This window comes from Caretta caretta, chromosome 1 (assembly GCF_965140235.1).
Source record: "Caretta caretta isolate rCarCar2 chromosome 1, rCarCar1.hap1, whole genome shotgun sequence".
NCBI classification, from domain to species: Eukaryota; Metazoa; Chordata; order Testudines; family Cheloniidae; genus Caretta; species Caretta caretta.
Window position 1 is genome coordinate 310,244,898 of NC_134206.1, and position 27,875 is coordinate 310,272,772.

The 27,875-nt window shown below is 40.8% G+C and overlaps 1 protein-coding gene across 4 annotated transcripts; it reads left to right on the top strand.

Annotated features, from left to right (window-relative positions):
* Window positions 1-1,283: 1,283 nt before the first annotated feature.
* Window positions 1,284-25,587, top strand: ING3 (inhibitor of growth family member 3). 4 transcript variants are annotated; one of them, XM_048836178.2, is made up of 12 exons: window positions 1,284-1,443; window positions 1,583-1,654; window positions 7,078-7,178; window positions 13,331-13,396; window positions 14,310-14,406; window positions 16,952-17,023; window positions 17,394-17,513; window positions 18,769-18,926; window positions 19,267-19,457; window positions 21,447-21,639; window positions 23,109-23,147; window positions 24,648-25,587. In XM_048836178.2, the coding sequence occupies exons 1-12, from the start codon at window positions 1,416-1,418 to the stop codon at window positions 24,762-24,764; spliced, it is 1,254 nt and encodes a 417-aa protein (XP_048692135.1). In that variant the 5' UTR covers window positions 1,284-1,415; the 3' UTR covers window positions 24,765-25,587. The 4 variants fall into 4 exon arrangements, with proteins under 4 accessions (XP_048692135.1, XP_048692137.1, XP_074980545.1 ...); XM_048836180.2 differs by having other exon boundaries at window positions 1,296-1,443; window positions 1,583-1,647; XM_075124444.1 differs by lacking the exons at window positions 1,284-1,443; window positions 1,583-1,654 and adding exons at window positions 2,020-2,036; window positions 6,686-6,909.
* Window positions 25,588-27,875: the final 2,288 nt, after the last annotated feature.

A 27,875-nucleotide genomic window follows, 5' to 3' on the forward strand; every position in this document is an offset into this window, starting at 1 on the left:
CTCCTAAATTCTCTGGTAATAATAATAGAAGAGCAAAATCCGGTCTTTTTTGAACTGAGATGAAAACTTCATTCCAAAATGACATTTTTTTAGTAAATGATGAAGGAAAGATTATAGTGGAATTGAACGACAAGTGTAATTACCTCTGTGATAGGGCCATTGTTTCCTATGCTTAGGACTCAGTGAATTCAATGGAAAGATTCTCACTGACTTCAGTGGGCTTAGGGTTGGGCCAATGTCATATTTTATATTATATCTGAGTGTTGACGGGTGCAGTTTCATATTAGTCCATTCATGTGATAATAAAAGGAGTTATGTGCATAAAACACTTGGTCTATTTATTTGTTACATATATATTGTGGACCCATGTGGAGGTTAGCGCTTTATTGCCAACACTAAGCATTCAGAAATGAAATCATGCTCTAAAATATCACTAGTTTGGTTTAAAAACCATGACATTTAAAATAAAATACATTTTTTATTTGCCATCTGGTTTTTTGGGCCTTTTGAGACACACCAAGGTTACATTTTCAACTTTTTTTTTTTTTTTTTGGCCTGCAACTACAAGGTCTAGAATTATGCTTTTTTAAATTATAAAAAAAATGACAGCTGAGATTCTTACCAAATAACATGACTCCAGGAACTGGGGCTTTAAGAAAAAATAGTAAAGACCATAAGAGTTGGCAATGATGTGGCTGCCTCTGGCTCGTGTAAGTTTTTAAGAGGGAAAGACAACGTGTGACATGAGCCTGCGTTTGCCTTGTGGCCAATAATGCCATGCACTATGTATGCAATGGGAAGCGGCGAGGAGGCACAGCGCTGGCCTCCCACTGCCCGTTCAGGTTTGGGCCGTGGCTCTCCAATAGGACCGACAGACAAGGTGCCAAAAACTTGCGACTGGTATTGCAACCTAGTGCACCAGGCTGGGGTGCCTGCAGAAGGATGGGGCGTGACAGCGCGCCTGGGCCGGGGCTGAGCGCAGGGGGACGCGGTGCTGGGGCAGTGGCAACCCCTGCAAAGCTCCCCAGGGCTTGAGGGAGGCGCGCCACGCGCATCTGGTCCCACCAGCCTCCTTCAAGGCGGTGGAACTTCTGATTGGCCCCGCCCCTCAACCCAAGAGCGAGCCCGTCTCCGCCGGGAGGAGGGGCGGGGCAGCTGCTGCTGGCGGTGCATTGTGGGACATGTAGTCCCTGCCCACTCCTTCACACGGCAACTACGTTTCCCAGGGTGGTGCGGGCGGGCGGCGGACGTCAGAGGCGCAGGCAGCCAATCGGCGCAGGGCCGGAGCGAGCCCCGTCCCCCGCCAATGTTGTTTTCGCCGAGTCGAGCTGCTGGTGTTGTTGGCGGCGGCGCCATATTGGAAGGGACGATCCCCCGTTAGCGAGAAGCCCCTTAGCGCTGGCCTCGCCGCCGCCATGCTGTACCTGGAGGACTATCTGGAGAGTGAGTGTGCGCGGGGCGGGGGTCCCGGCCGGCCGGGTGGCCGAGCGGAGCGGGGGGGGCGGTGGCGCGGGGGCTCCCCCTCCCCCTCCCATGGCGGTGATTGACTCCTCTCTCCCCCCTCCCCTCTGTGTCCCCGCAGTGATCGAGCAGCTACCCATGGATCTGCGCGACAGGTTCACTGAGATGCGCGAGATGGATCTGCAGGTGCAGAGTACGTGAGCCCCGCCCACCTCCCGCCCACCCCGCCGGCGGGGGCGGACGCGGCCCCGCGCGCTCAGCCCCAGGCGTTGCGGGCCGCCGGTGGCAGCGCGACTCGCATCCGCTCCCCTCGCCTGCCGCTGCCGGGAGCGCCCCGGGCGGGCACCGCGGGGGCTGAGCCGGGGCGGGGAGCGCGCTGCGGGCCTGGCCCCGGGGACTCTCGCGGCCGGCGGGCGCTGCGGGACGGGAGCCCGCGCGGCGCAGGGTCTGTGCGGGGCTGGGGAGCAGCCGGGGCTCCTCACGCAGCGAGGGGCGGAGCGTGCTGGGCGGAAACGTGCCGAGCTGTTTCCCTTCCGTCCCCGGCTGCTTCGTGACCCTGAGCTGGGGAGCGCCGGGTGCGTTGAAATGACACCGGGTTGAATTCGGGTCTGCCGAGGCCCTACGGCAATGACAGTGGGTAGGAGTTTCATTGCTGGGTCTTGTGCTGCTCCCTAGGGCAAGGCAAGGTGGCACTTCCCAAACTGCATTTCTGGCCCTCAAGTCCCTGGCAGCGGGCTGGAGCTTCAGCTGCTCCCCCCCGTAGGAGGCTGGGTGCCGCCTCTGAAACCTCTCCTCCTGGCCCGCTTGGTGAAGGAGCTCCCTGCAAGTCCCCTTCCACTTCTGCTGGTACCCTACCTGTGCTTTGTAAGGCGTTCACCCTTCTTTAAGTATCCTCTTGGTATTCCTTTTTGCTGTCCACTTATGGCTCAGTCATTCTATTTACTTGTTTTTAGGGCTGTCAAGCGATTGATTAATTGCACTGTTAATAATAGAATACCATTTATTAATTTTTTTCAAATATAGTGACCTCATTTACAACACAAAATATGAAGTGCACAATGCTCATTTTATATTTATTTTTATTACTGGTATTTGCACTGTAAAAAAACAAAAGAAACAGTATTTTTCAATTCACCTAATGCAAGTATTGTAGTGCAAACTCTTTTTTTATGCAAGTTAAACTTACAAATGTAGAATTTTGTACCAAAAAAACTGAATTCAAAAATAAAACAATGTAAAATTTTAGAGCCTGCAAGTCCACTCAGTACTACTTCTTGTTCAGCCAGTCAATCAAACAAGTTTGTGTACATTTGCAGGAGATAATGCTGCCCGCTTCTTTTTACAGTGTCACCTGACAGTGAGAATAGGTGTTCACATGGCACTGCTCTAGCCGGCATCGCAAGATATTTACGTGCCACATGCGCTAAAGATTCTTATGTCCCTTTCTGCTTCAACCACTATTCCAGGGCACATACGTCCATGTTGATGATGGTTCTACTCAATAACAATCCAAAGCAGTGCAGACTGACGCATGTTCATTTTCATTATCTGAGTCAAATGCCACCAGCAGAAGGTTGATTTTCTTTTTTTGTGGTTTGGGTTCTATAGTTTCTGCATTGGGGTGTTGCTCTTCTAAGACTTCTGAAAGCATGCTCCACACCTCGTCCCTCTCAGATTTTGGAAGGCACTTCGGATTCTTAAACCTTGGGTCAAGTGCTGTAACTATCTTTAGAAATTTCACATTGATACCTTCTTTGCCTTTTGTCAAAATCTGCAGTGAAAGTTGTTCATTCTTAAAATGAACAACACGTGCTAGGTCATTATCCGTGACTGCTATAATATGAAATATATGGCAGAATGCAGGTAAAACAAAGCAGGGGACATACAATTCTCCCCCAAGGAGTTCAGTCACAAATTTAATTAACTCATTTTTTAATAAGCGTCGTCAGCATGGAAGTCTGTCCTCTGGAATGGTGGCCAAAGCATGAAGGGGCATGTGAATCTTTAGCACATCTGTCATGTAAATATCTTGCGATGCCAGCTACAACAGTGCTGTAAGAATGCCTGTTCTCAATTTCAGGTGACATTGTACATAAGAAGAGGGCAGCATTATCTTCCATAAATGTTTGTCTTAGTGATTGGCTGAACAAGAAGTAGGACTGAGTGGAGTTGTAGGCTCTGAAGTTTTACATTGTTTTGTTTTCGAGTGCAGTTATATAAGGGGGGAAAAATCTACATTTGTAAGTTGTACTATCATGGCAAAGAGATTTTACTACAGTACTTGTGTGAGGTGAATTGAAAAATACTATTTCTTTTGTTTATCATTTTTACAGTGCAAATATTTGTAATAAAAAGAATATACACATTGATTTCAATTACAACACAGAATACAATATATATGAAAATGTAGAAAAATATCCAAAATATTTAATACATTTCAATTGGTATTGCTTAACAGTGCAATTAAAACTGTGATTAATCACGATTAATTTTTGTGAGTTAATCGCATGAGTTAACTGCGATTAATTGACAGCCCTACTTTTTTTTGTTTTCAGGACCCATACCTTTTGGACTCCCTTGACCTCTTGTTGCTTGTAGGGCTTCTGTGACAGGATACCACAGAGAGATTTCTGCCCATGATTAGGTCTCTGCTTTGGCATAGTTCTTCACAAAGCCTTTGTGACTTCAGACGCTAAGCTGTGAAGCATTGTACTTTTAAATAATTTTACTTTGATTTTCCATATGTTGTCTGATGATTCCTCAGACAGGGAGGAAGACAACTCGGTAGCATCAGAATACATCCTTGAGACAGTCTGTAATGGATGAGCAAGTAAAGTGGTTTGGGCATGCAGTGTAGAGGTGTTAGATCTGTTTGCAGATGTAATCCAGTGAACTCATGTATGGGGAACGCCACTTTGAGGCACAACCCTGAAGACTTCCGTAAGTCTAGCAATAGGTCAGATCATAGGCTTTTGAAGTAAAAGCCTGAGCCAGTGTTGATCTGTGAGCATTGGGACTTCATGTTGCCTGGTGAGTCTGGTTGATCAGTTTCACAGTCTCTGTTGAAGCATGCTGAACCAGCCCTCTAAAACCAGGGACGTGATCTGACCTGTGTCTCAGCCTTAGTGCTGTCTCAGCTTCATGGCTTGATGTCATTGGTACTGAATTATGGCTTGTTAAGTAAGGCGTTGCTTCTCCTTAAAATGTCAGTAGGTAGCACCGAGAGAAAACCAGCAGCCCTTTGACTTGGGCAGCTTCAAATTGAGACCACAAATATCTCTTTTCCATTCATGATCAGGTGCTGCTTAGGGAAGCTGATGAATCTCTTCACACAGAGCATTTTTTACATCAAGATCAGCTCCAGTGTCCTGGGAGTCAACAGAAAAAGCTTTGACCCAGACCTTGGTTACCCCAGTGATTCTTGTGCAGTAGGTGTCAAAGCCTTCGAAAGCATTGTGGAAATTCCAGGCACTCTTTTTATCTCTTCCAGTCCAGCTGCTTGTGATCATGGCTGCAAGTTGGACACCACAGATAAACCAGAGGACTGTTGGGATGCGGCAAGACAGTGATTCAATGTGAGGGTCCCACATTCCCAAAACTTTTAAAACAGTTGTGTAAGTCAACTGACTTGAGTTGGTGCTGGCTTAGAAATTTACAAGATACCTGGGCCAGGAACCCCCTTCTGTTAGAGTTAAAATTACTCTTGCACCATATCTTTGACCTCTCATTACTAGGTAGTCATGGAAAAGTATAACATGGCTGGCTGTTTCGCCCATCACAGTCATGGCCAGAGCAAAGAACAACAGAATGGTGACCAGTCTCCTGAGACTCAGCATGGGAATTTGTTCAAGTGAAGTGTTTAAAGTCTTTAACTTCAACCCTTCAGGTCTTGGATTACCAGGCCTATATAGCCAAAGGCCAATATCTGGAAAATGCCTCTGCCCTGGTAAAATCCTTTGCCCAGGAGAAGAGCCACAACCTTTAAAAAGTTGGCTGTCTCTGCAGCCGCTTTTCAGGTTTTCTTGCAGGGCTTGACACTCTTCGGGACCTCCTTAAAGTAGGTCTGAAAAAAGCTGATGAAATTTCCTCTTGAACCATCAGTGTACCATTGATGTGTACATGTGAGTCTAGGTTAATTACATGAAAGTTGACTTTCCTTCATGTAATCAGTCCATAAAGTGAGCAAGCTTCAGGCTTTAGTGACTGGAATACCTGACCCCAAATTTTAGAAGGTTGTGCTATAGACTCATGTGAGACTCCTTTCTGAGGTTTTGTCAAAGCTCTATACTGATGAGCCTCTCATCTTTCCAGCACTGTTTCCAGGGCTCGTTCCCATCTTGGTGAGGCTCTTTTCTATATGCTTGATGCCAAAAGATCTCTCGTGGGTTTACGTGGAGTGACTAAATCCCTTAGAAAGCCGGTTCCACTTCATATTTTATTTTACTCCATTTTCTGCACAATACCAGCAATTGGAGATGTGAGATCATATTTTGCAATGGTGTCAAGTGGCTGGCCTGAAACTGGAAGTGTGTGTTCAGGGTTCATGTTATTGAGGCAGGGTGACCTCAGCTGTTGCACCTGAAAACGTTTCTATCTCAGATCATGTGCAAAGTAGTCATTGTCCTTGTTCCATACATTTTACCAAATACTGTAACTTGGATTTGGCCTTTCGGTCTCTAGGACTTGCAGAATCTAATTCCAAAATAAGGAAAGCTTAACTTTTCTTGCCCTCTTGATTTGTGTTGTTTTTTTTTTTTTTTGGTGGGGGATGTTCCCTATTTCAGCTGATCACATGCTTTTGAAAAAATTTTTTTTTGTTTAAACACTACCTCGGGCTGAAGTATTAAGCTTGTTGCTTTTGGGAGATTTCCATTCCTTGTTTTAAGAAATGAACCAAACAAGGCATTTTCCTTGTTCATGCTGACGGCTGTGGAATTAGTGGCTTTAGTTTTTCCTTTTGTGATGTCTCTCAAGCTGTAGATCTCACATAAGTCCGAATCCTTCCTCAGGTGGTATCTGGCAAGAATGGGGAATTACTTTGCAATTCTACTTCATTGAGGATACCATTCTGGCAGGACTTTCACATAGTTTCCCACTTCCTCACATAGTTGGAGGGGAATTTGATATGAAGGTGATGGGTTTTTCTCTTCTCTGTTTATTGCTCTACCTTTTTGAGGCACTCATTTTTAAATTATTTGGTTTTCTATCTGACTTTATTTCTTAGGAGGATACTTTGTTTCCTGCTCAAATTGTAATTGGCTGGAAAGTTCCAAGGTCAGCAGTTTAAAGCTGGGTGAGGAGTTTGGGGCTTGCTTCAGCTTGCTGCCACTGGTCTTAGGGACCAAAAAAACCTTTAGAACTTGGAGCCCTGCTTGTCTCATGCTGGAGAGCACAATATCCTGGAGTGAGAATCCTACCCAAATGACTTCCAAGAAGCAGAATTGCAAGGTAAATAATTCTCTCCCTCGCTCAGCTGCTTGTTTTTTCTCTAGTAGTTTTGATAAAACATGCCGCCAATTCTTCTTGGTTTAAGGAAAAACCCACCACCCTGTTCAAAATACACAGCATTTGTATATGTGAGATGGTAACACTCTTTTAATCTTCTGTGTGCTGCAGATGCAATGGATCAACTAGAACAAAGAGTAAATGAATTTTTTATGAATGCAAAGAAAAACAAACCTGAATGGAGAGAAGAACAAATGACGTCAATCAAAAAGGTAAGTACACTACAGGAGTGGGTCATGTTTTAAAAAAATATATAACTCAGAGATTGGTAGTTTTAATATTAATTTTGACTGTAAACTGTTGAGAACTGTGACCTGAATTAGGCTTTGAGTCTGCCAAATTGCACTTACTGAAAAAAGGAAAATTAGCACTAATCGAGAAGCTTTCCTCCAATTTTTTTTTGTCAGTACAGTGTAGTGTTCGTTTGAAATGCTAGAAATATGAAGTGACGTCAGTCAGGTCAGTGATAGGGTGATCAGTAATAACAAGAGCAACATCATCTCGCCCCCCGCTCCCATACGTGTAAGGGATAAAACAGAATAAATGCCGTGACTTTCTTTGGAGGGAATTGTGCTGAGCCTTAGAAGCATCTTCCCTTAGATTCTTCAGAAACTCTTATGTAAGGTGGTTTCATCACTTTTACTCCACCCCTGAATAACATCAGTTGTCAATGCCCCTCTGCCATGTACATTGGACAAACTGGACAGTCTCTGTGTAAAAGAATAAATGGACACAAATCAGATATCAAGAATTATAACATTCATAAACCAGTCGGAGAATACTTCAATCTCTCTGGTCACGCGATTACAGACATGAAAGTTGCGATATTACAACAGAAAAACTTCAAAACCAGACTCCAGCGAGAGACTGCTGAATTGGAATTCATTTGCAAATTAGATACAATTAACTGAGGTTTGAATAGAGACTGGGAGTGGCTAAGTCATTATGCAAGGTAACCTATTTCCCCTTGTTTTTTCCTTATCCTCCCTCCCTCCCCCCCCCCAACTCCCCCGGTTCCTGTTAAACCCTGGATTTATGCTGGAAATGGTCCACCTTGATTATCATACACATTGTAAGGAGAGTGATCACTTTAGATAAGCTATTACCAGCAGGAGAGTGGGGTGGGGGGAGAGAAAACCTTTTGAAGTGATAAACACCCGTTTTTTCATGGTCTGTATGTATAAAAAATATCCTCACTGCATTTTTCCACTTTTATGCATCTGATGAAGTGAGCTGTAGCTCACGAAAGCTTATGCTCTAATAAGATGGTTAGTCTCTAAGGTGCCACAAGTCCTCATTTTCTTTTTGCGAATACAGACTAACACGGTTGCTACTCTGAAAAGTGTAGGTATTCCATACAGTGGGTTGTATTTTTTGCCAACCTCTAGATGAAGCTGAATTGATATAGGATGATGCTTTATCCAGAAAGTAGTCTGAAGGGACCAGACCCAGGATCCATTGGGGGGAATTTTTTCTGGACCTTAGGTCATCTGGTGCTGTGGTGGGCTATGCTTCCATGTTCAAATCACGATGAGTCCCAACCGATTACAGATAAATTGAGTTTCAGCTTGTGGAGTTGGAACACTGAGGCCATGTCTGTACTGCAGACCTGCGGTGCTCCAGGTGTGCCACTAGTGTAGGTGCGTCTTATATCCACAGAAGGGGTGTTTCCATCCGCATAGGTAATCCACCTGAGTTCTTCTGTCGACCTAACTGCACCACAGTGACGGTTAAGTTGACCTAATTAGGTTGCACAAGGATCCCCAGTATGAAACTCAATTTATCAGTAATCAGTCAGGGATCAAGATTATGAAAACATAACCCACTCACAGCCCTGGATGACCTGAGGTCCATAAGATTTTTCTCCCATGGATCTTGTGTCTGGTCCTCACCAAATGACATTTTTTCACAGCTCAGAGTGATGTAGTTAGGTCAGTGTAATTTTTAGATGTGGACCAGGCCTTAGTGGTGGTTTGGTTCTAAGCTTTTTGTACAGGTGGAGTGAGAATGTCAGCTTGAGTGGTTTAGATAGGTATTGTACCAAAAAACCCAACTGTAAATATGTAACGAGACTACATTCATCTGATATCAGGAAGCTAAAGGTCTTTTGAATTTTCTTTGTTCCTTAACTAACATGAATGGAATCCTTTATAATGGGGTGAAAACTTGATTCCATTGAAGTTAGTGGAAGTTTTCCCATTAACTTCAGTGGGGCCAAGACTTCACCTAGTATGTTCAGCTAAGCAGGATAGTTTTCATTCTCCCTTGGACCTTTTTGCAAAGGAGGGCAGCTAAATATTTGTGCTAGAAAGTTGCACTAGTTTAACAAACATAGATTTTTAAATCTGTCTAGTTTACACAGGGATTTGTACCAGGTTAAGACACATCAATTTAAACATACAGCTAACTTGATAAGCAAGGCTTAAACAAATTTTAAGTGTCTGTTTTTAGGGGTTTATACCAGTTTGACCAGATCAGTTTTAGATGTATTTAGTTAAATCAGTGGAGTTGTCTACTATAGACAGGGCCTCATGGCAAGTCTACAGTACAAAATTAAGTTGACCTAAGTTACATCGACATACAGCTGAGGCAGTAATTAAATCGTTTTTGCATGTCCACACTATGTTCCTTGTGTCGGCGTGCACGTCCTCACTAGTAGCGTTTGCATCGATGCAGAGAGCAGAGCAACATGGGTAGCTATCCCACTGTGGAAGTTGCCAACATCTAGCGCAGGATGCTTTGGGAAAGGTTTGTAGTGCCTCCTTGGCGTAAACAAATCATGCAGGGGTGACTGGGAACATGGTTTCAACGTTCCATGATGCATGTCTCTCCATTCCGTAATTTTATTTGCATCCCATAATATTTTGTGCCGCTTTCAAAAGCCCCTCAAACCCGCCTGTCTGTCTTCTCTGTAAGAAGCACGGATCTGCACAGCTCTGCACTATTGTGGTGAGCATTGTGAGCACAAGCCTGATCCTGCAGTATTTGCAGATCTGCCAGTGGAGCTGTGGGAAACATGACGATTACTTGGAGGCTAGCTTGTTGTGGGACATAGAAAGACACAATTCAAGGTTGTTGTTAGCACTCATGGAGGAACTGCAGACAGTGGAGCACCAGTTTTGGGCCCAAGAAACAAGCTCTAACTGGTGGGATCGCATCGTTATGTAGGCATGGGACAATGAGCAGTGGCTGAAGAACTTTTGGCTGTGCAAGACTACATTCCTGGAAGTGTGTGCGGAGCTTGCCCCAGCCTCTGGCGCAGCAATGCCAGAATGAGAGCTGCACTGATAGTGGAGAAGGGAGGGGTGATAGCTGTGTGAAAGTTGGCAACGTCCAATTGCTACCCGTCAGTCAGGAATCAGTTCGGAGTCGGGAAATCCACATGGGGGTTGCTGTGATGCTATTGTTAAGTGTGTGTTAATCGCATCGTTCTGACTCTGGGCAATTTGCAGGACATAGTGGATAGTTTTGCAGCAATGAAGTTCCTGAACTGTGGTTAGGCGATAGATGGTATTCATATCCCTATTTTGGCACTGGACCACCTTGCCACAGAGTACATCAACAGAAAGAACTATTTTTCTATCGTACTGCAAGCATTAGTGGATCACCAGGGATGTTTTACCAACATCGACACAGGCTGGTCAGAGAAGGTACATGAAGCACGCATGTTTAAGAACACAGGCCTGCTCAGAAAGCTGCAAACAGGGTCTTTCTTTCCGGACCAGAGGATTACCACTGGGGATGTTTAAATGCCAATAGCGACCCTGGGAGATCCAGCCTAACCCTTGCTCCCATGGCTCATGAAGCTGTATGCTGGCCACCTCGACAGCAGCTGAGAGTGCTTCAACTAGAGGCTTAGCAGATGTAGAATCACTGTTGAATGTGTATTCGGCCTTTTGGCTGGTATTGTCTACTCAAGAGATTAGACCTTAGTGAAAAAAAATCTCGATTATAGCTGTCTACTGTGAAGCAAAGGGAGAAAAGTTTCTGCTGGGGTGAAGGGCAGAGGTGGAGTGGCTGTCTGTTAGTTTTGAACAGCCAGATACCAGGGCTATAAGAAGAGCTCAACAGGGAGCTGCTATATGGCTCAGGGAGGCTTTGAAAGACCATTTTAATAGTGAGCCACAGTAGTGTGTATTGCTGTAGGTTGCTCTGCCTGGCGTTATTTTGTGGTTTTTTGTTTTTTCATTTTTTTTTATTATTTTTGTTTTGGTTTGGGTTTTTTTGCACTCTGGTATGAACGGTCAGGTTCCCTCCCCACTCTGAACTCTAGGGTTCAGACGTGGGGACCCGCATGAAAGACCCCCTAAACTTATTTCTACCAGCTTAGGTTAAAAACTCGCCAGGCACAAATTCTCCCTGGTACCTTGGGTTTAAGTAATGCTGCCGCCACCACCAAGTGATTTAACAAAGAACCAGGGAAAAGGACCACTTGGAGTTCCTCTTCCCACAGCACTTCCCCCAAGCCCTTACACCCACTTCCTGGGGAGGCTTGAGAATAATATCCTAGCCACTTGGTTACAAAATGATCAAAGACCCAAACCCCTGGGTCTTGGAACAATGGAAAAATCAGTCAGGTTCCTAAAGGAAGGTTTTTATAAAAAAAAAAAAAAAAAAAAAGGTAAAAATCATCTCTGTAAAATCAGCATGGAAAATACTTTACAGGGTATTCGGATACAAAACACAGACTATTTCCCTCTGGGCAAAACCTTAAAGTTATAGAAAACAGGAATCAACCTCCCTCTTAGCACAGGGAAAATTCACAAGAAAAATAAGAGAGAAACTAATCCATCTTGCCTGGCTTATCTGTACTGGTTGCAATATTGGAGACTTGGATTGGGATGGGTTGGAGAAGATAGATTTCTGCTGGCCACTCTCAGTCCCAAGAGAGAACCCCCACACAAAACAAAGAGCACAAACTAAACCTTCCCCCCCCTCCCAAGATTCGAAAATATATTCTTTCCCCATTGGTCCTGTTGGTCAGGTGCCAACCAGGCTATTTGAGCTTCTTAACCCCTTACAGGTAAGGAGGAATTCTAGGCTATCCTTAGCTGTATGTTTATGGCAACCTTGTAATGAGTCTATAGTAATATAACATTGCACATGCACCTATTGCTGTTATCTGTGAATGATATCAGTCTCCACCAAAGATGGCAAGCAGCTCTTTGTAAAAGTGGCATGTCTTTGGCGCCACACCAGAGCGACTTAGCCCCCCTTGCCTTCTGGTACACCTGCCGCAGCTCCTTGGCTTTCATGCGGCACTGCTGCAGGCCCCTCTTGTATCCCTTCTCCTCCGTGCCCCGAGCAATCTGATCATAGATATACGGCATTTCTATGGCTGGATCGGAGCTGTGCCTGCACAGCCTCTGGAGATCTACCATCTCCTGTGAACTCCAGACAGGAGTGTGTTTGCAGTGTGTAGCCAGCATGTTCAGCTGGGCAATTGCTAGATGAGCTCTCCACATGGAGTAAACCGGAAATGGGATTTAAAAAATTTGTAGCGCTTTAAAAGGGGAGGGTCATGTACCTCTGTACTGGCTTCTGGGCAGCAAAATTCTAAACAGTGACCATATTGGTCATGGGTGGGGCATTGTGGGACACTTCCTGGAGGCCACTAAAGTCGATGTAAGTAATGCAGTGCCGACACTGCGTTGGACTAACTACATGGACCTAAGCGCCGTGCCTTTCCGGGAGGTAGAGTTACTCAGTTGGTGTAGTGGGTGAGTTACATCGTCGGGAGCAACATTTTAGTGTAGCTTACAGAGTTAGGTCAACATAGGTGCCTTGCGTCACCCTAACTAGTGTAGAACGGGCTTCAGTGCTGAACTTAACTCCCTTCAAAGCTATATTTAGTTTGCTTTTTGAATGACTAGGGAGTGGAGCATATTTATTTTAGAGGGCCAATCAGCAATCTACAATGAGTGATAAGTATTCTTTTTTTTTTTAAAGCTCCTTTTGAAGTGGCACACAATTTAACATGCTGGTTATTAGCTCATTCTATCAGTTTATGTATGTGTTAATATAGAGTGGAACAAGTAGGCCCAGTTTCCTTTCTTACAGCAAACTAACTTGTGTAATGAGACCATAAATATAGCAGGGAGAATACATCAGCACTTTTCATACTCTGGTTCTGTTTTTGCTCTAGAAAAGATAAAAAATGTCAAGTAGGTATCACTTAAAAATGTAGGTGAATTAATCATTGAGAGATTTGTCTTTATAGAATATTTTTTAAAGGCTAAGCAGTAAATTATATCGGATTTGTAATTCACTATGAAATATATAAATCAAAATGAGGAATTCAGTAATTATTCATAAAAGAACCACTCAAGTTATTTTGATCATGTTACCAAAAATCTCTTAACAGGATTACTATAAAGCTTTGGAAGATGCAGATGAGAAGGTACAATTGGCAAATCAGATTTATGACTTGGTAAGTAAACAAAAGGATTAAAGTGAATAACACAGTTGTCTTAAGAAATTCTAAACTTTGTTATATGGGGAACCATTACATTACAGAAATATTAACAAAAAGTTGTTACCATAGTAATGTATGAAAGATAAACTAAACTTGTTTTAAAAAGTGAAAGTCACAGTTAAAACTTAAACATCCATGTTTCCACTTCGTTTAAAATGTTTTGTTCTGTTTTATGCAAAAAGTATAGTGGTGTCGGTGAATGATGGACTGTGTTGCGTGCGCGCTCTCTTTTTTTCTTTTTTTTTGAAATGCATAAATGAATTTTCATTGCATGTGTGCACAAGTCAAACCTTTAATTATTGCTGTAATGTTGAACTTATACTCTTTAAATACAAAATAATTTAAGATCCTAACTGTATTAACAGAATAATATGGGGAAGATGAGGAAACATCAGATAAGTGGCTTTTTAATGTGTGGGCTGGCAGAGTCTTAAATAATCTTATTATATATTCCATGGGGGTACAAAATAAACTGAAAACCTGTACAATATGTTACAAAGGCACTTAATGATTTCTTGTCTGCCTTTGTCTTTGCTGTTTGTTAATGGGTTTATGATCTTAAACTATCTTGGTGAGTTGATAATTGCTAAAATAGCTTTGATCTGCTAATATAGTGACATACATTGTTAGTTCTGTTGTATGATTACAGATGGAAGACAGTTTTTAAGTTTAATGTTTTTTTTGAAGGCATTGTATTATGCAGTTTCCTCTTGTAAGTCCCTGCATCACTGAAGTCTGTCAAACTTCATTCTTCTAATGCATCTCATTAAATATTCAAAACTCTTAAATCCTCTGAAGGGTTGTAGAGTTTTATCACAGTTAAATAGTTTCAAGTTTTGGAGGTCATCATTGATCTGCTTTAAAACAGGTAGACCGGCACTTGAGAAAGTTGGACCAAGAATTAGCTAAATTTAAAATGGAACTTGAGGCAGATAATGCTGGGATTACAGAAATACTAGAAAGACGTAAGTATACTCCATTATCTTTTGAAGAAAGTAACATTTTGTGTGTCAAAAGAAGATTTTGCTAAAAGTTAGCAGTTTGTTTTTGCTTGTTTCCAATATCTGTTTTGAATTTAAACTTAAATGCTTTGTTACGGAGTGAAACTCTTTTTAAAATATATCTAATTTTTTAAAACATCTTTATATGCTTAGGCATTGCCCCCTATATTACTATTTTAGTTATCTGAGAACTAGAAGGTGCTTAGTTTCTTATATAACTAGGTCCAAATCAAGTTAAGCTAAGGCATTATTTATTAATATATCAGGTAATATGAATCAGACATAAATAAGAATTATAATAACATGTAATCTTGCACAACTGAAAATTTATATTTGCTGTGTAAATCAAATGTGTTCTTAATTTAAGTTTTAAAAAACTGATCATTCTAGAAAATCCTACTGTCCAGAAGCTCAGGCCAATCAAAACCTGCTCTGGACAAGTGAAGTGTAACTTATTTACTGCATATCAAACAAGCTGCTCACCTGTACTTAAAACCCTGGATGCATTGACTGACTAGTGCATGTGACCCAAAGATTAAAACGAAAACTAACATTATGTCCAGTTTTTGTAGAGGGTGCTGAATGGCAATAGGAGTGCTTAAAAGAAATATCTGGTTGGCTAAATTTCTTCTCCGGGTTTCCTCAAAGTTGTTATGACCCAAAAAGCATTTTACAGAGTGCACTTGGGTAACTATTGTACAAAAAAATATATATAATAATTTTCTTTGATTATCAAATTTAAGCTCCAGTCTGTCTTTGAACAAGTAACTTTACTTTTTTCCTTGGCTGGACTTAATCCTTTATGTTGATACATTATGCTTTTTGCTAGATTTGTCGCAATCAAATGCTTAACAAACAGTAAACCCGTTTTCTATATTTTTGGAAACAATTTGACAGTTACAGAAAAATATAATTGTTTTGTTTAGCTTGCAGTAGGACAATGTGTATAACATCTTAAGTGACTAAATACAACTCAAGTAAATCTTATAGGAAAATTACTGTTTTAATTGAGTAACAATGATTCAACATCTGCTTCCTTCAATCCTAGGACTAGTAAGATAGCAACTTAAGTCAGACGAGAGAGGGATTAGGAAGATGAGCTTTCTGTTACTCATGACAAAACTGAATATTAAATATTTAGAAATGAAAATGTGCTTTGGCAGGTTGTATAGCTCAACTTTTTTACCAAGTTTTCAAAAAGGAAATGTCAAAGGTTCTAGTATTTTAGTGACCAAAGAATAAATATGTATAATTGAGTGTTCACAAGAGGGCAGGCACTGAGCTAGTCCATAACATGAGTAATGCTAGAACACCAAGAATATCCTCAAAATGTAACCTTGATGCTTAGTCCCGTCCTGTTAAAATGAATTCTTGTCTCAGTCATCTGAGCACTTCTGTGTTCATTCCCAAGTATCTACATTTAAAAAAAAAAAAAAAGTGGTGGAAGTGGTAGAGTAATTATTGAACTATAATTCTTTTCTTGGATTATTTAGAAAACTTTTCACAATCTAATCTGTTGTCCTGTAATTAGATAAACTAAATAAGATAAAGTTAAAGTCATAATTAACATTGATAGGATGAATAGGTTTCAGCCCATCCAAAATAATGTTGAATAAATTTGAACACAAATGTTTTTTATTTTGTATATTGTCTTAACAATTGCTTTGTCATTAAAGCCTCCCCTGTCGCTTGATCCATTGGCCTCCTTGAAGTCTAGTGCTACAAGAAACTTTGACTCTTAAATATAGGTTCTGCATCCTTTAGTAATTCCCTGAACTTGGAAATTCTTCCTTTTTTGGATCTGTCTTTCTTTTCTAGCCAAAAGCAGATAATAGCTGAAGGTTTGCCTTAAAAATGCAGTTGTGTCCTAGTGCTTATCCAGTTCAGTAGAGATTTTGAGTTTTGAGTGGTTTTTAATGGATTGAGACCTCTTGGACACACGGTGAAAAATGTTGTTTCTAAGGTCCTATCTTTTTGTAAAAAATCTACCACAAATAAAAAATCCATGATCGAGCATAAAACTATCTCAGAGCAAACCAGCAAGTAAAGCATAGTAAAATGGTATATCTGAGTCTTCCAACTTCTGAGGCCTGATCTGAAACTCATTGTAGTTAGTGGAAAGGTTCCCTTTGGTTTCAATGGGCTTGGATCAGTCCCTTGGTGTCTCAGCTTCACTTAACACTGAGGATACATTGAGGGTTGTCTATTCAGCGTTTTGGAGCGAGTGGAAACGCCTCCCAGTTTGGATCAACAGACTTGTGCTGGTGGGGCTTGCTCTGGTGCTCTAAAAATAGCTGCATAGACAGTGCTTTGAAGTCCAACTCCTTCTCTAGGATTCCTGGCTAAAACGAGTACAACTGTTTTTGTGGATTTATTCTTTGTATTGTACAGATCTTAAAGATGGATTTTGTATCTAAAAGTGAAGATGACTTGAAAGATTAAAGTTAACTACACTGCATTGTTTCGAGGTTGGCATTTAAATTGTCCTGCTTTTGTAATTGTATATTAGGTTCTCTGGAACTGGATACACCATCACAGCCAGTGAATAACCATCATGCCCATTCGCACACTCCAGTAGAGAGTAAGTTTCTGGAATTGAACATTTCATCTTCAGTTTTACTACATGTGTTGGTGAAATATTTCAAATGTATAACATTTTATTCAGAATTAGGTATTTCCTGAGTTCTCCTCATAACCCTTGTTTGCCTACATTTCAAAAACCCCACCAGCATTTGGCACAACTTAGTGTTGTTAGTATTTGTTCAAGGGAGGCCCAAGAATGAAATGTCAGGGTTTTTCTGTTGGGACTGAAGTCAGTTAATAGAGCTGTATGGTTATAGTACCTGTTTATTCTTTCCAGGTTATGGTAAAGGCTATTGAATTCTTCGCTTTCTTGAGTACTACATTCACTTTAAAATCTAGTAAACATTACGTTTGTTTTTTTCATACAGAAAGAAAGCATAATCCATCTTCTCACCATAGTACAACAGATCATGTTCCTGAAAAGAAGTTCAAATCTGAAGCTCTTTTGTCTACCCTCACTTCAGATGCCTCTAAAGAAAATACACCAGGTAATCTAAATGCCAAATTCTATTTTATTGTACCTCTTGGAGGAGGGACAGTAAAAATTTCAAATTATAATTGTGTATTCACAAAAATTAAATTTTTCTCACTTTGAGGAAAAAATTATTTTACTATTTTTACTTTCAAAGTGGTGGGGAGGAGGTTGGACCACAGCTGTTAGGAAGCAGGTCAGACCTGCTATTTAGCAGCAGTGAAGAAAGAATCCTTTTGTTGGATTGTCAGATATTTTAATGTAGAGGAAAGGAAGCTACATGTATACTGTAACTTCAAAATTTTTCTGAATTTCTGTTCATTTTCGAGATGCATGCATTCACAGTCCCTTTTTCCTTGGGGTGGAGAAGTCAGCACAGTAATCAAATTAAGCTCTAACTGAACTGTTTTGAGTCCTATGCAAAACATCAGATCAATTTCATTGCTGCGTCTCCTTTTATCTCCTTTAATTTGAGCTCTGTTGTCTTGTAAACTGAGCCTGGTTTTGTGAATAACACTTATCAAGCCTGCTGATGGGCTGTAGGGAAACTGTGGTCTTGGTGACATTATTTCAAGGGAAAGAGGCTGATTTGTAAATATGGACTACTTTTACTTACTTGTAAGTGAGGTTTGTGGTGTCTCTGACTCTTTGGTAACTTGAGTATTTAGTGCTTTGCTATTTTCAATAGTCCACTATTCATGGTCATTTATTACTTTTTTTTAAATGCCCTGCTACTTTAGGTAAAGTGTATGCTAGCTAAATATTAGGAAACTGCACTTTCTTTACAAAGCGATTAATTCACAACTGCAATCAGGTATTGTGTTAAAGTTCTAGTCCTTATCTTCTTGGATATATGATTTATTTTGCTGTTAAGAAATGGTTGTCACAGTAGTATTAAATTGCACTTTTTTGAGGATGTGCATTGTAGCCATCAAAATTACAACCAAAAGACTGCACTGGACTCAGATTAAAGAGCAGCCGCTGCTTCTTAACTGGAGAGATTAGTGAGGATTGACATGAGGCACAATCCCTTCCACAAGACCACATTGTCTTGATATGCAATGAGGGGGCAAACAAAGATGGTAAATCAAACTGGCTGTTATGCGTGGCAGTAATAAGCAATGTGTCGTGACCAGCCCTTCCTATAGCATTGTTATAAATTAAGAGACCTTTCTAATCTTTGATTGTTGTTTGTAACTTTTTCTGCTTACTAAATGTAAAGCTATTTTTAGTTTCACTTTAAATTTCATAAATGTGTTTTGTTCATCCAGGGTGTCGAAACAGTAATTCATCATCCTCTTCCAACAATGCATACAATGCAAACTCTTCTCAGCCACTGGCATCCTATAACCTGGGCTCATTATCTTCAGGATCTGGAGCTGGTGCTATTACCATGGCAGCAGCTCAAGCAGTGCAAGCCACAGCACAGGTAACCCCTCCCCATAAAATATCTTAAGAAAGTTGCCATTCAATGTTGGTTATGGAGAAAGGCTTATGCTTTTTTATAATTTGAATTCTCATGATCACTTTTTCAGTTGACTTCTCATAATGTTGTGCTTCCCTTTATGTTGTGGTTTCATGACATAAGACTTGCAGGAAAGGGGGGTTTGGTGTGGGCTTTTTTTCATTAGGCTGCTTCTACCATAATGTAAACTGGATAGTAGCTACAATTTTAAATAAAAATATTTGCACAGCTAGTAGTTCATAGCATGATGATTTCTATAGGAAATGTATAGTATACTTTATTCTGATATCAGTGTTTCCTTTAGATGAAGGAAGGAAGAAGAACATCCAGCTTAAAAGCCAGTTATGAAGCCTTTAAGAACAATGACTTTCAACTAGGGAGAGAATTTTCATTATCCAGAGACTCAACTGGATATTCATCATCGGCTCTGGCATCTACATTAACACAAACATTAAGTTCATCAACCACAGATTCACGGAGTGGTCGAAAAAGCAAGTATGTTCTATTTTGTTCAGCTATGTTTAGCATGTTGTCTGTCAGTTTATATCAGGGATCCCAAGCTCAAATTACCAGGAGGGCCGCATGAAGTCTAATACATTGGCCCGAGGGCCGCATCACTGACACTTCCCCCTGCTGCCCCTGGCCCCACTCCACCCTGTCCATGAGGCCCTGCCTCATCCCACTCCTTCCCCGCCCCCATTCCAGCCCCTTCCCCAAAGTCCCCACCCCAACTCTGCCCCCTCTCCACCTCTATTCCAACCCCTTCCCCAAATCCCTGCTACTGCCCCGCCTCTTCTCCAGCTCCTCCCCTGAGCATGCAGCTCCCTGCTCCTCCCCCCTCCCTCCTGGAAACTAAGTGCTGCCAAACAGCTGTTTGGCGGCGGGAAGCGCCTGGAGGTAGGTAGAGGAACAGGGATGCACGAGGTAGAGGAGCAGGAGCGCGCTGGGGGGGGCAGCAGGGGAGGGGAGCTTGGTGGCCACAGGAAATAACTGGGGGAGGGAGGGCCAGGGAGCTTGGTGGGCCGCAGCATAAAGCTCCGCGGGCCACGTGTTTGAGACCCCTAGTTTAGATGATGGGGGGGAAGAATACTAAAATGTAGGGCCCAGATCCAGAAAGGACTTAAATGCCTAAATTTTGGCACATCTGACAAAATCCCTGTTCAGCTGCTGCTTAGCACTAGAGATGCCTAAGATGTCTAAACTTTTCACTGTAGAAGTTCTCAACTGCCTACTTTCTGCCACTGGGCATGTGCACAGTGCATCAGTTTAGGTGTCCAGGCACCTGTATAATGCCTAAGCCCCAGTGCTATCCTTAAATCAGGTGAAGATAGGCATGTCTCACCGGTGGAGCATTCTTAAAGCACACCTAATGCCCCATAAAACAACCAGGGGATGTGGGGGGCAGAAGGAGCAGCACTTCCCTTTTATAATATTTATCCCAATGGTTTGGTTATTCACCTGAGATTTAGGAGACCCCAGTTCAGTTCCTCCCTCTGCTTGATGAGAATGGATTTGAACATGTTTGCTATCTGGCCAGTGAGTACCCTAATCACTGGATTATGGGACGTGCTTAGTCTCTCCTGTTGAAGCTGTTCCACTGTTTATAAATATTTAAATAAGTATTTGGACAGGTTGAGAGTGAGAGTGATTCTGCAGTCCAGTGGTTAGGGCACTCACCTGAGAGGTGGGAAACCCATGTTCAAATCCCTTCTCCTCATTAGGCAGCTGGGGGAATTGAACCAGGGGTCTCAGATCATCGGTGAGTTAAAATGAGATCTTGGTAGTTCAGGCTGTTTGTTAACTTGTACCTAAACATGCTCTCTGCTAAATTTGTTATCTTTTGACATTGCAATTCTCTTTTTGTGATGTGCCTTGGAATGAGTTAGCACACAAATACTGCTCAGTTTACAATTCTCAGTCTAAGTAACAGTTTTCTTATCTTCAAAGAGCTTACACTTTTCTGCTTGTTGTAGATTGTTGGTTTTATTTCGGGGAATGGATGTAAAGATGACTATTCAAAAATCAGCTCTTTGTTAAAGATTACATGTGCAATATAGATTAATTTATATACAAATTCCCATTTATTTCATTGGTTACTTGTGTATTAACAACGTGTATTGTTTACATTGACCTATGAAGGCCATCGGTGCAGTGATTATGAAGTATGAGTCAGTTGTATTTGGCAGCTTTAACATATTAAATTCCATCAATTGGAATAATAGGCCCCCATCTTGTAAGGATACCAGAATACAAAGTCGCTCTTATTGTCTGGCAAAGAGAAGCAACATATCCATCTGAATTCACACTAGTTGCTGAATACAATCTGTTCGAGAATGACACTTGATTACTATAGCATTTGGGCACCTCATCAAAGATTCGTTCCAGCACTTTCCTGAGCCTTGTTTCCTCATATTTCATTGAGTTGGCAGTAGAGTGAACAGGTCTTACTTCAGAAAGTATTTAGTATATTTATTCATTTTTCAGAAACAACAATAAGTCTTCAAGCCAGCAGTCCTCATCTTCGTCGTCATCTTCATCTCTGTCGTCATGTTCTTCATCATCTGCTTTAGCACAAGAACTATCTCAGCAAACAGCAGCAATACCAGAGTCTGATTCTAATAACCAAGTTGATTGGACCTATGATCCAAATGAGCCACGTTACTGCATTTGTAATCAGGTAAGTGCTCTGTATGTAGGAGTCTCAAACTCAGCAGCACCTCAACAGATGTGCTGCTTCATTATAATTCAGCCTTTCAACCCATAAGCGTTAGTTTGTAAAGTGTGAAACTTGTATAGTTTCAGTTAATTGATGGATCTCAGTTCAGATCTTTGTATCACTTTGTGTGCTTGGTTGTTGTTTTAAAAGTACAATGAATACATATTTGTTGTATCTTGCTCAAAATCATACTGTGTACTATAATTAAAACAAAACGAAAGTGCAACTGAGTATATGTATATGTAGGTACACTGCTTATTTGGAATAGCCAATATCAGTTTACCCCTGCTTCAGGTTGTCAGGAAAAAAAAGTATAAACTAAATCACAATGACAGTAGGTAGTTAGTAATGGCCATGTAGTATTTTGAGATGGCAGATATATTCAACCATACAAGGACAAAATTTTAAAACCTGTCCCTTTTTTTCAATTTTTTAGTCATCCCCATGGGCAGTGTAGACATCTGCTTTGATGGGGTTTGAAGATATTGTGGATAGGTAGCTTTTTGGGTATTTTTCTTTTAAGCTTCTGAAACAGTATTCTAGCCCTGGAATTCTTAACTGTCAATATACACTCATTAGTGACATGAATAATGGAGTTGAATCACTAGTATTTATTGCTTATAAATATTGTTTTGTGACTGTTCTCATGTGTGAAGCTCTCTAGATGCTTTACTAATGGAAACATCAAAAACTTGGTCAAGCTGCCTTTTTACACACATGCCCCTTTTTTATAGGAAGGACTTAATTTTACATGCTGAATTTGTTTAAATACACTATGTTTACTAGTTTGGAACATTAAGCAATTTTTGCAGGTAAATTTCCCTCGTATTTGATCAGTTTTGTTTTCAGGTTTTTGGATGATTTCTATGAGATTGCGAAGTCCATTCTTACTTAAAATAAGAGGGAAGGTTGTGGAGGTAGAACTGGGACTATGGTCCAAGCATATCTGTATTTCAGAGAAGCGAGTTTTTATACAACCGAAGATTGATTAGTTATGCGTCTAAAACGTTATAAATTCCAATGAAAACATTTTGGTTGTTTTTGTTTTTTATACAAGTGTGCCATTTGATACTGTTTGAAATTCTTGAATCTGAAGGTGGAAACTGATCATAAACAAATGTGGAATGGATGTTATTGAGGTTTCAGGCAGATGTTAGAAGCGCTCAGCACTGAGTGCTGGCCCTTCATGTCCAACTTGAGACCTGCATGAACTTCACTGTCTTTCTGCATAAAGACAAGCAAATTGGACTTCAATATTTATTTCTCTTTTAAATAATCTAGTGTTGAAAATAAATGTCATTGCAACATATAGGTTGTCAGTATCCTGTTTATTTCAGAGCTTATATAGGAAAACTGCCATAGAATTATTCAGTAATTGAAGATGCTGATTATTTACTATATTAATAGCTTGAATTTTATCCTTGAACTAGGTGTCCTATGGCGAAATGGTGGGCTGTGATAACCAAGATGTAAGTAGCAAAATGCTAAAGACTTGGGGGATGAGAATTTGTTTTGTTTACTATTGTGCACATGCACTAAAAGTAGTTTTTATTAGTTTTTTCCTCTGGCTAAAATGACTTGTATATTCCAGTTTTCAGTTTAAAATGAAAACTGATAAAACTCTCAGTAATTTTTCAAGAATCTGTTTTGGAAAAGAAAAAAATTGGGTGAGGGACAGTAAGAACCAGCAAAACTTCTTGAAAGGGACTTGTGATAGAACTTGTAGCAGCCAGTGACCAGAATGCAAGTTCTAGTCTGCATTCTATCTGGCTCATGTTCTCCATGGTTTGTGTCTTGGTCCTGTAGACATTTGGTAAGCAGGTGTGTGTGTGTGTGAGAGAGAGAGAAAATGGGCAATCATGGAGAGAATAATTGCTAAGAGGGAATGGAGAGATTACACACTTGGCTACCTCACTGTTGCTACCACTTGTATTTCATGTGTGTCATTACACAACTATGCCAGAGAGCTCAGAGGTTCAAGAATAAATAAAGCAAAATCAAGAGATTAGCACAGTAGAAATTGGGGCAGGTAATAGTGCAAATTCACAGGTAATATAAAAGCAGTGTGAATGATATGTTTGATCACAATGTAAAGGGTAGTCTGCATGGCCCACAGTTTGGACTTCAGGATTGTGAACTGCAGCCCGTGCTAGCGTACTGTACTGTAACTCCCCTATGTGGATGCCACAGGCATGAAGTAAGAGGTACCTAGTTTGTGTTAATGTAGCGCTGTTTAAAGAGGACTATATTAATGCAAACTAGATATCTTGTGCTTCTCACCTCTACCATCCACATGGTGGAGTTACAGCACAGCATGCTAGTTTACACCCCAATAGTTAACTGCACGGCCACATGGACATAGCCTCAGACATAAGTAGAAATTCAGTGTGCTTGTTTTTTTAAATGTATAATGTGAGTAAATGTGTATGCCAGTGCAGTCACTGTGTACTCCTTTTTAACTGTGTTTTTGTATTAGTTTCTCTTAGGAGTTGTCAGATTCTGCATATTTAAACAACTCCCCTTATATCGTTCTAGCGTAGTGCTGTTTTACTTATTGATGTCATGTAAGCTATTCCAGTTCAACTTTTTTTTTTTAAAAAAACGAAGATAGCTCATTTACTCCCCAGACCTTTATAAAAGGTGATAAATCATATGATTTCAACCATGCTTTAACATGTAGCTTGATTGTTTAAAATGCACTTTCTAAGCATGGTTTAAATTTTTACCTTTTTCTAGGTGCATGGGTCCAGGTGTGGTGGTTCAAATTTTCTGTCATCTTTTGTATTTATTATTGGAAGTGCACATTAGGAAGTGAAGTTTTTTCATTCACCTCTCTTGTTTTTGCCCTTCTTATTGTCACTAGTGACTTTGTTATGAGGACAGGATGTCATTTTGCAGACTTCATTTTCATAAATATCCATTTCTTGCCACAGGTGCAATAAAAGTTTCTCTGTCTATTTGTTTTATAGTGCCCAATAGAGTGGTTCCATTATGGCTGTGTTGGATTGACAGAGGCACCAAAAGGGAAATGGTACTGTCCACAGTGTACTGCTGCAATGAAGAGAAGAGGCAGTAGACATAAATAAGTTTCTTCATTTGGAAAACAAATGACATCCTAAAGATTTTATAGAGGACTTTAACAAATCACATTTTGCAACCACTTAAAGAAGGATTAATATAGCAATCATAAGATCTTGAACTATTAGTTTTGCTAGTTGTGTTTTAATATTGTAAGTAAATTATTTATGCACTACTGATGTGCTATAAATATTACTCCAGTTAGCCTTGGATTGTTCCAGTGGCCAACATATGCAGACATTTGTACTCTCAAACCATTTTCTCAGAGCAGTGGGCATTCTACAATAATTCAGTCTTCAAAGAATTCTAACAAGAGAAGATTTTAAGTATGTTTTATATTGAACAGGCATATTCTGCTGCATGTACTGTACTCAAGAGCTGTTATATAACAGTATGTATATAAATGGAGCAAAAAGTCAGTGTATCTAAAAAGAATATAAGGCAGTTGTTTTTAAAATGCCTTTATAGCTTTGTTTCTTTGTGAAACTAAATTCAGCAGGCTGAAGAAAATGGTTCTTGTATAAAGCGGGCTGGTGTCCTCTAGAGTACTTGGGTACATAAGAAACAAACTCCTGTAGAGTAAAAACAAATTTGTGCCATTAGTCTTTATATGTCTCTGCACCAAACAGGGTGCAGATCATAAGAAAAAGGGTGTTAAAGTGATAAATTTTTTATACCAAATGTGTTTATTTTTTTGTGCAAGTAATCCTTTAAATTGGAATTGTATTAGGTGTTAACATTTAAAAAAAAAAAATCTCAGATGTTGATATTGATGCTTTGCATACTTTGTTGGAAAAGAATAAAACCTCAGAATTAATCTGTCACTGGAAATGTGTGTTTGAAGAATATAATTTATATAAGCCATTCCTTCACATACAGCCCCAAAAGCCTAGTTGAAGGAGTTATCTTTCCTCCAAATTCCATCATATGTAAGATGAGCCTATAAGAGGACTTCTTTCTGTGGATTGGAACATAAGCATTACAGTATTTGGCCATATGACTTAAGCGTTTGAGGTGAGAGTGTCATGGGGGCGTGGCTGCAGACAAGAGGGAAGTATCCGGAGCAGGGACACAGAACATAACACTGTGGAGATTCCAGGTCCAGGCAGCACTTCAACACATAGAAAAGCCTAGGAGGCTGCCGTAACCTAGACAGGCCTCCAGGGATTGTGTCGGTTCAGGATTGAGAGAACACAGATGGCTTAAAACTACATTAGCCCCACCTCCCTCTGGGCTAGGAGTTCTGTGCTATGCCTCTTGAAGAAGCAGCACAGAAACTCATTGCTGAATTTAATAATCATACTCTGTCAAAAAAGTTCTTTACCTAAGACATATAACTGAAAGAGAGTGTCTGTATTTGTGTCAGATTGTTTAATTTCAACATAGTTTACATATTTCCTTGTACAGACAATTTTCTCTTTTGTTCTTTCATGCAGCAGCAGGGAAGAGAAAAACGTAAAAATAGAAAATGTGATTATAAGCCCCTCAAAACTCCCATCTCTAGAAGAGGGATGTATTTTATATTGGGATATCCCATACTTGCATGGGTCTTTGTGCAGGCTTGAATATTGTGTTTTTCAGCCTGAAATTGTAAGTTGATTGATTATTATTTGTAGTGCAGTAGCAACATGGATCAGGTACCCATTGTGCTGGGCACTGTTCAAATACATAACAAAAAGATGGTGCCCGTTCCTAAGAGCTTACAATATGCATCTTACTCCTCTTCATTATATTGTATTATATTTTATATATAAACAACAGACAAAACACTTCACTTTTGGCACTGACACATGCTTTACTCATGGAGGTGTGGGGATATATTTTGATCTGCTTGCTCTCTGGGAGAGAAAATCCTGCCCAGATGGTCTCTTTAGAGAACTGTAAAATAACTTGCCTTATCATTCTGCCTCTCTGCAGATATCTTGCAGGATCTCACTTGCCTGCCTGCCTCTCCTCAGAATGTAGAGATCACCTTTTTGAGGTTTATTTTCTCCCCACACGTGTTTTTCCATTTTTCAAGGAGGTAATTGTTCATGTTACATTGATTGTGAATTGGCTTCTCTTTCTGGAATCCTCACTTTCTGCCTAATTTGAGCAAGTTGTCTGGAATGTTTGATGTGTGACATTGATTCTCAATAGAGGTTGGTGTGTGACAGGAGGAGCAGAGATTCCATAATCCTGATTTTTACGTGAAATTACTAATTCAGGATTTAATTACTAATTTTGCAAGCACACACTGTATGTGTGCATGTTCCACTCACCACCACTGCGGTCTGAGAAAAACAGCAAACAGCTATATACAAGAAACCCAAGGATCACCACACCTAGCTTCATAAATCCAATAACTACCCCAACATCCCAAGAAATCTGTTATGTACAGCCAGGCAATCAGATACCATAAAATATGCTCTGAGGAGAAAGCCCAGGCTATACCCCTTAACACACTCAAAACCGCCTTCACCAAACAAAGACGCTACACCAGAGAGGTAGAACACATCATGGAATGGGCCAGCCAATTACCCCGAGAGAACCTGCTTCAATACAGAAATAAAACCCCCTCTGATCGCACACCCCTAGGTGTCCCCTACTATCCCACACGGGACCCCACATGGGGTATCATCAAACAACTACAACCCATACTCGGTGGGGACCCTGAAAGAAATCTTCCTTAAAACCCCTCTTCTAGCATTCAAACAACCCCCCAACCCTCTCCAAGCTTATCAGAAGCCAGCTCCCCACTAACCGGGGGACACCAACTCAAAGCAACACAAGAGCCTGCCAGCACAACAGATGCAGAACCTGCAGACATATCTCCACTGGTTAAACATAAACTGCTTCCAAAACAATGTAAGCTAAGCCAGAAAAAGGCCACTGCATATTGGAATAAATGCCTGCACAGGGAGTTCTACCAGTAGATATAGCAGTTTAAATTAACACCTTGCCTTATACCTGTGTAACTTGTGCAAACAAGGCCTAACTTTTCTTTCTATATCTCATCTCTTTATTTGAGAGAGAATCTGTTTGAGGACCTGAAAGTTAACAATCCAGAACAGTGCTTGGTTACTTTCAGATTTGTTCTTACATTCAACATGCTTTTTGTTCCAGAACAGTAAATTGCC

Bases quoted from the DNA above. Each gene is read 5' to 3' on its own strand.
- ING3 (XM_048836178.2), top strand. From the start codon at position 1,416: ATGCTGTACCTGGAGGACTATCTGGAGA. The intron at 7,179-13,330 runs GTAAGTACACTA...ATCTCTTAACAG, and splicing joins AAATGACGTCAATCAAAAAG to GATTACTATAAAGCTTTGGA. The intron at 23,148-24,647 runs GTAAGTAGCAAA...TTTGTTTTATAG, and splicing joins TGGGCTGTGATAACCAAGAT to TGCCCAATAGAGTGGTTCCA.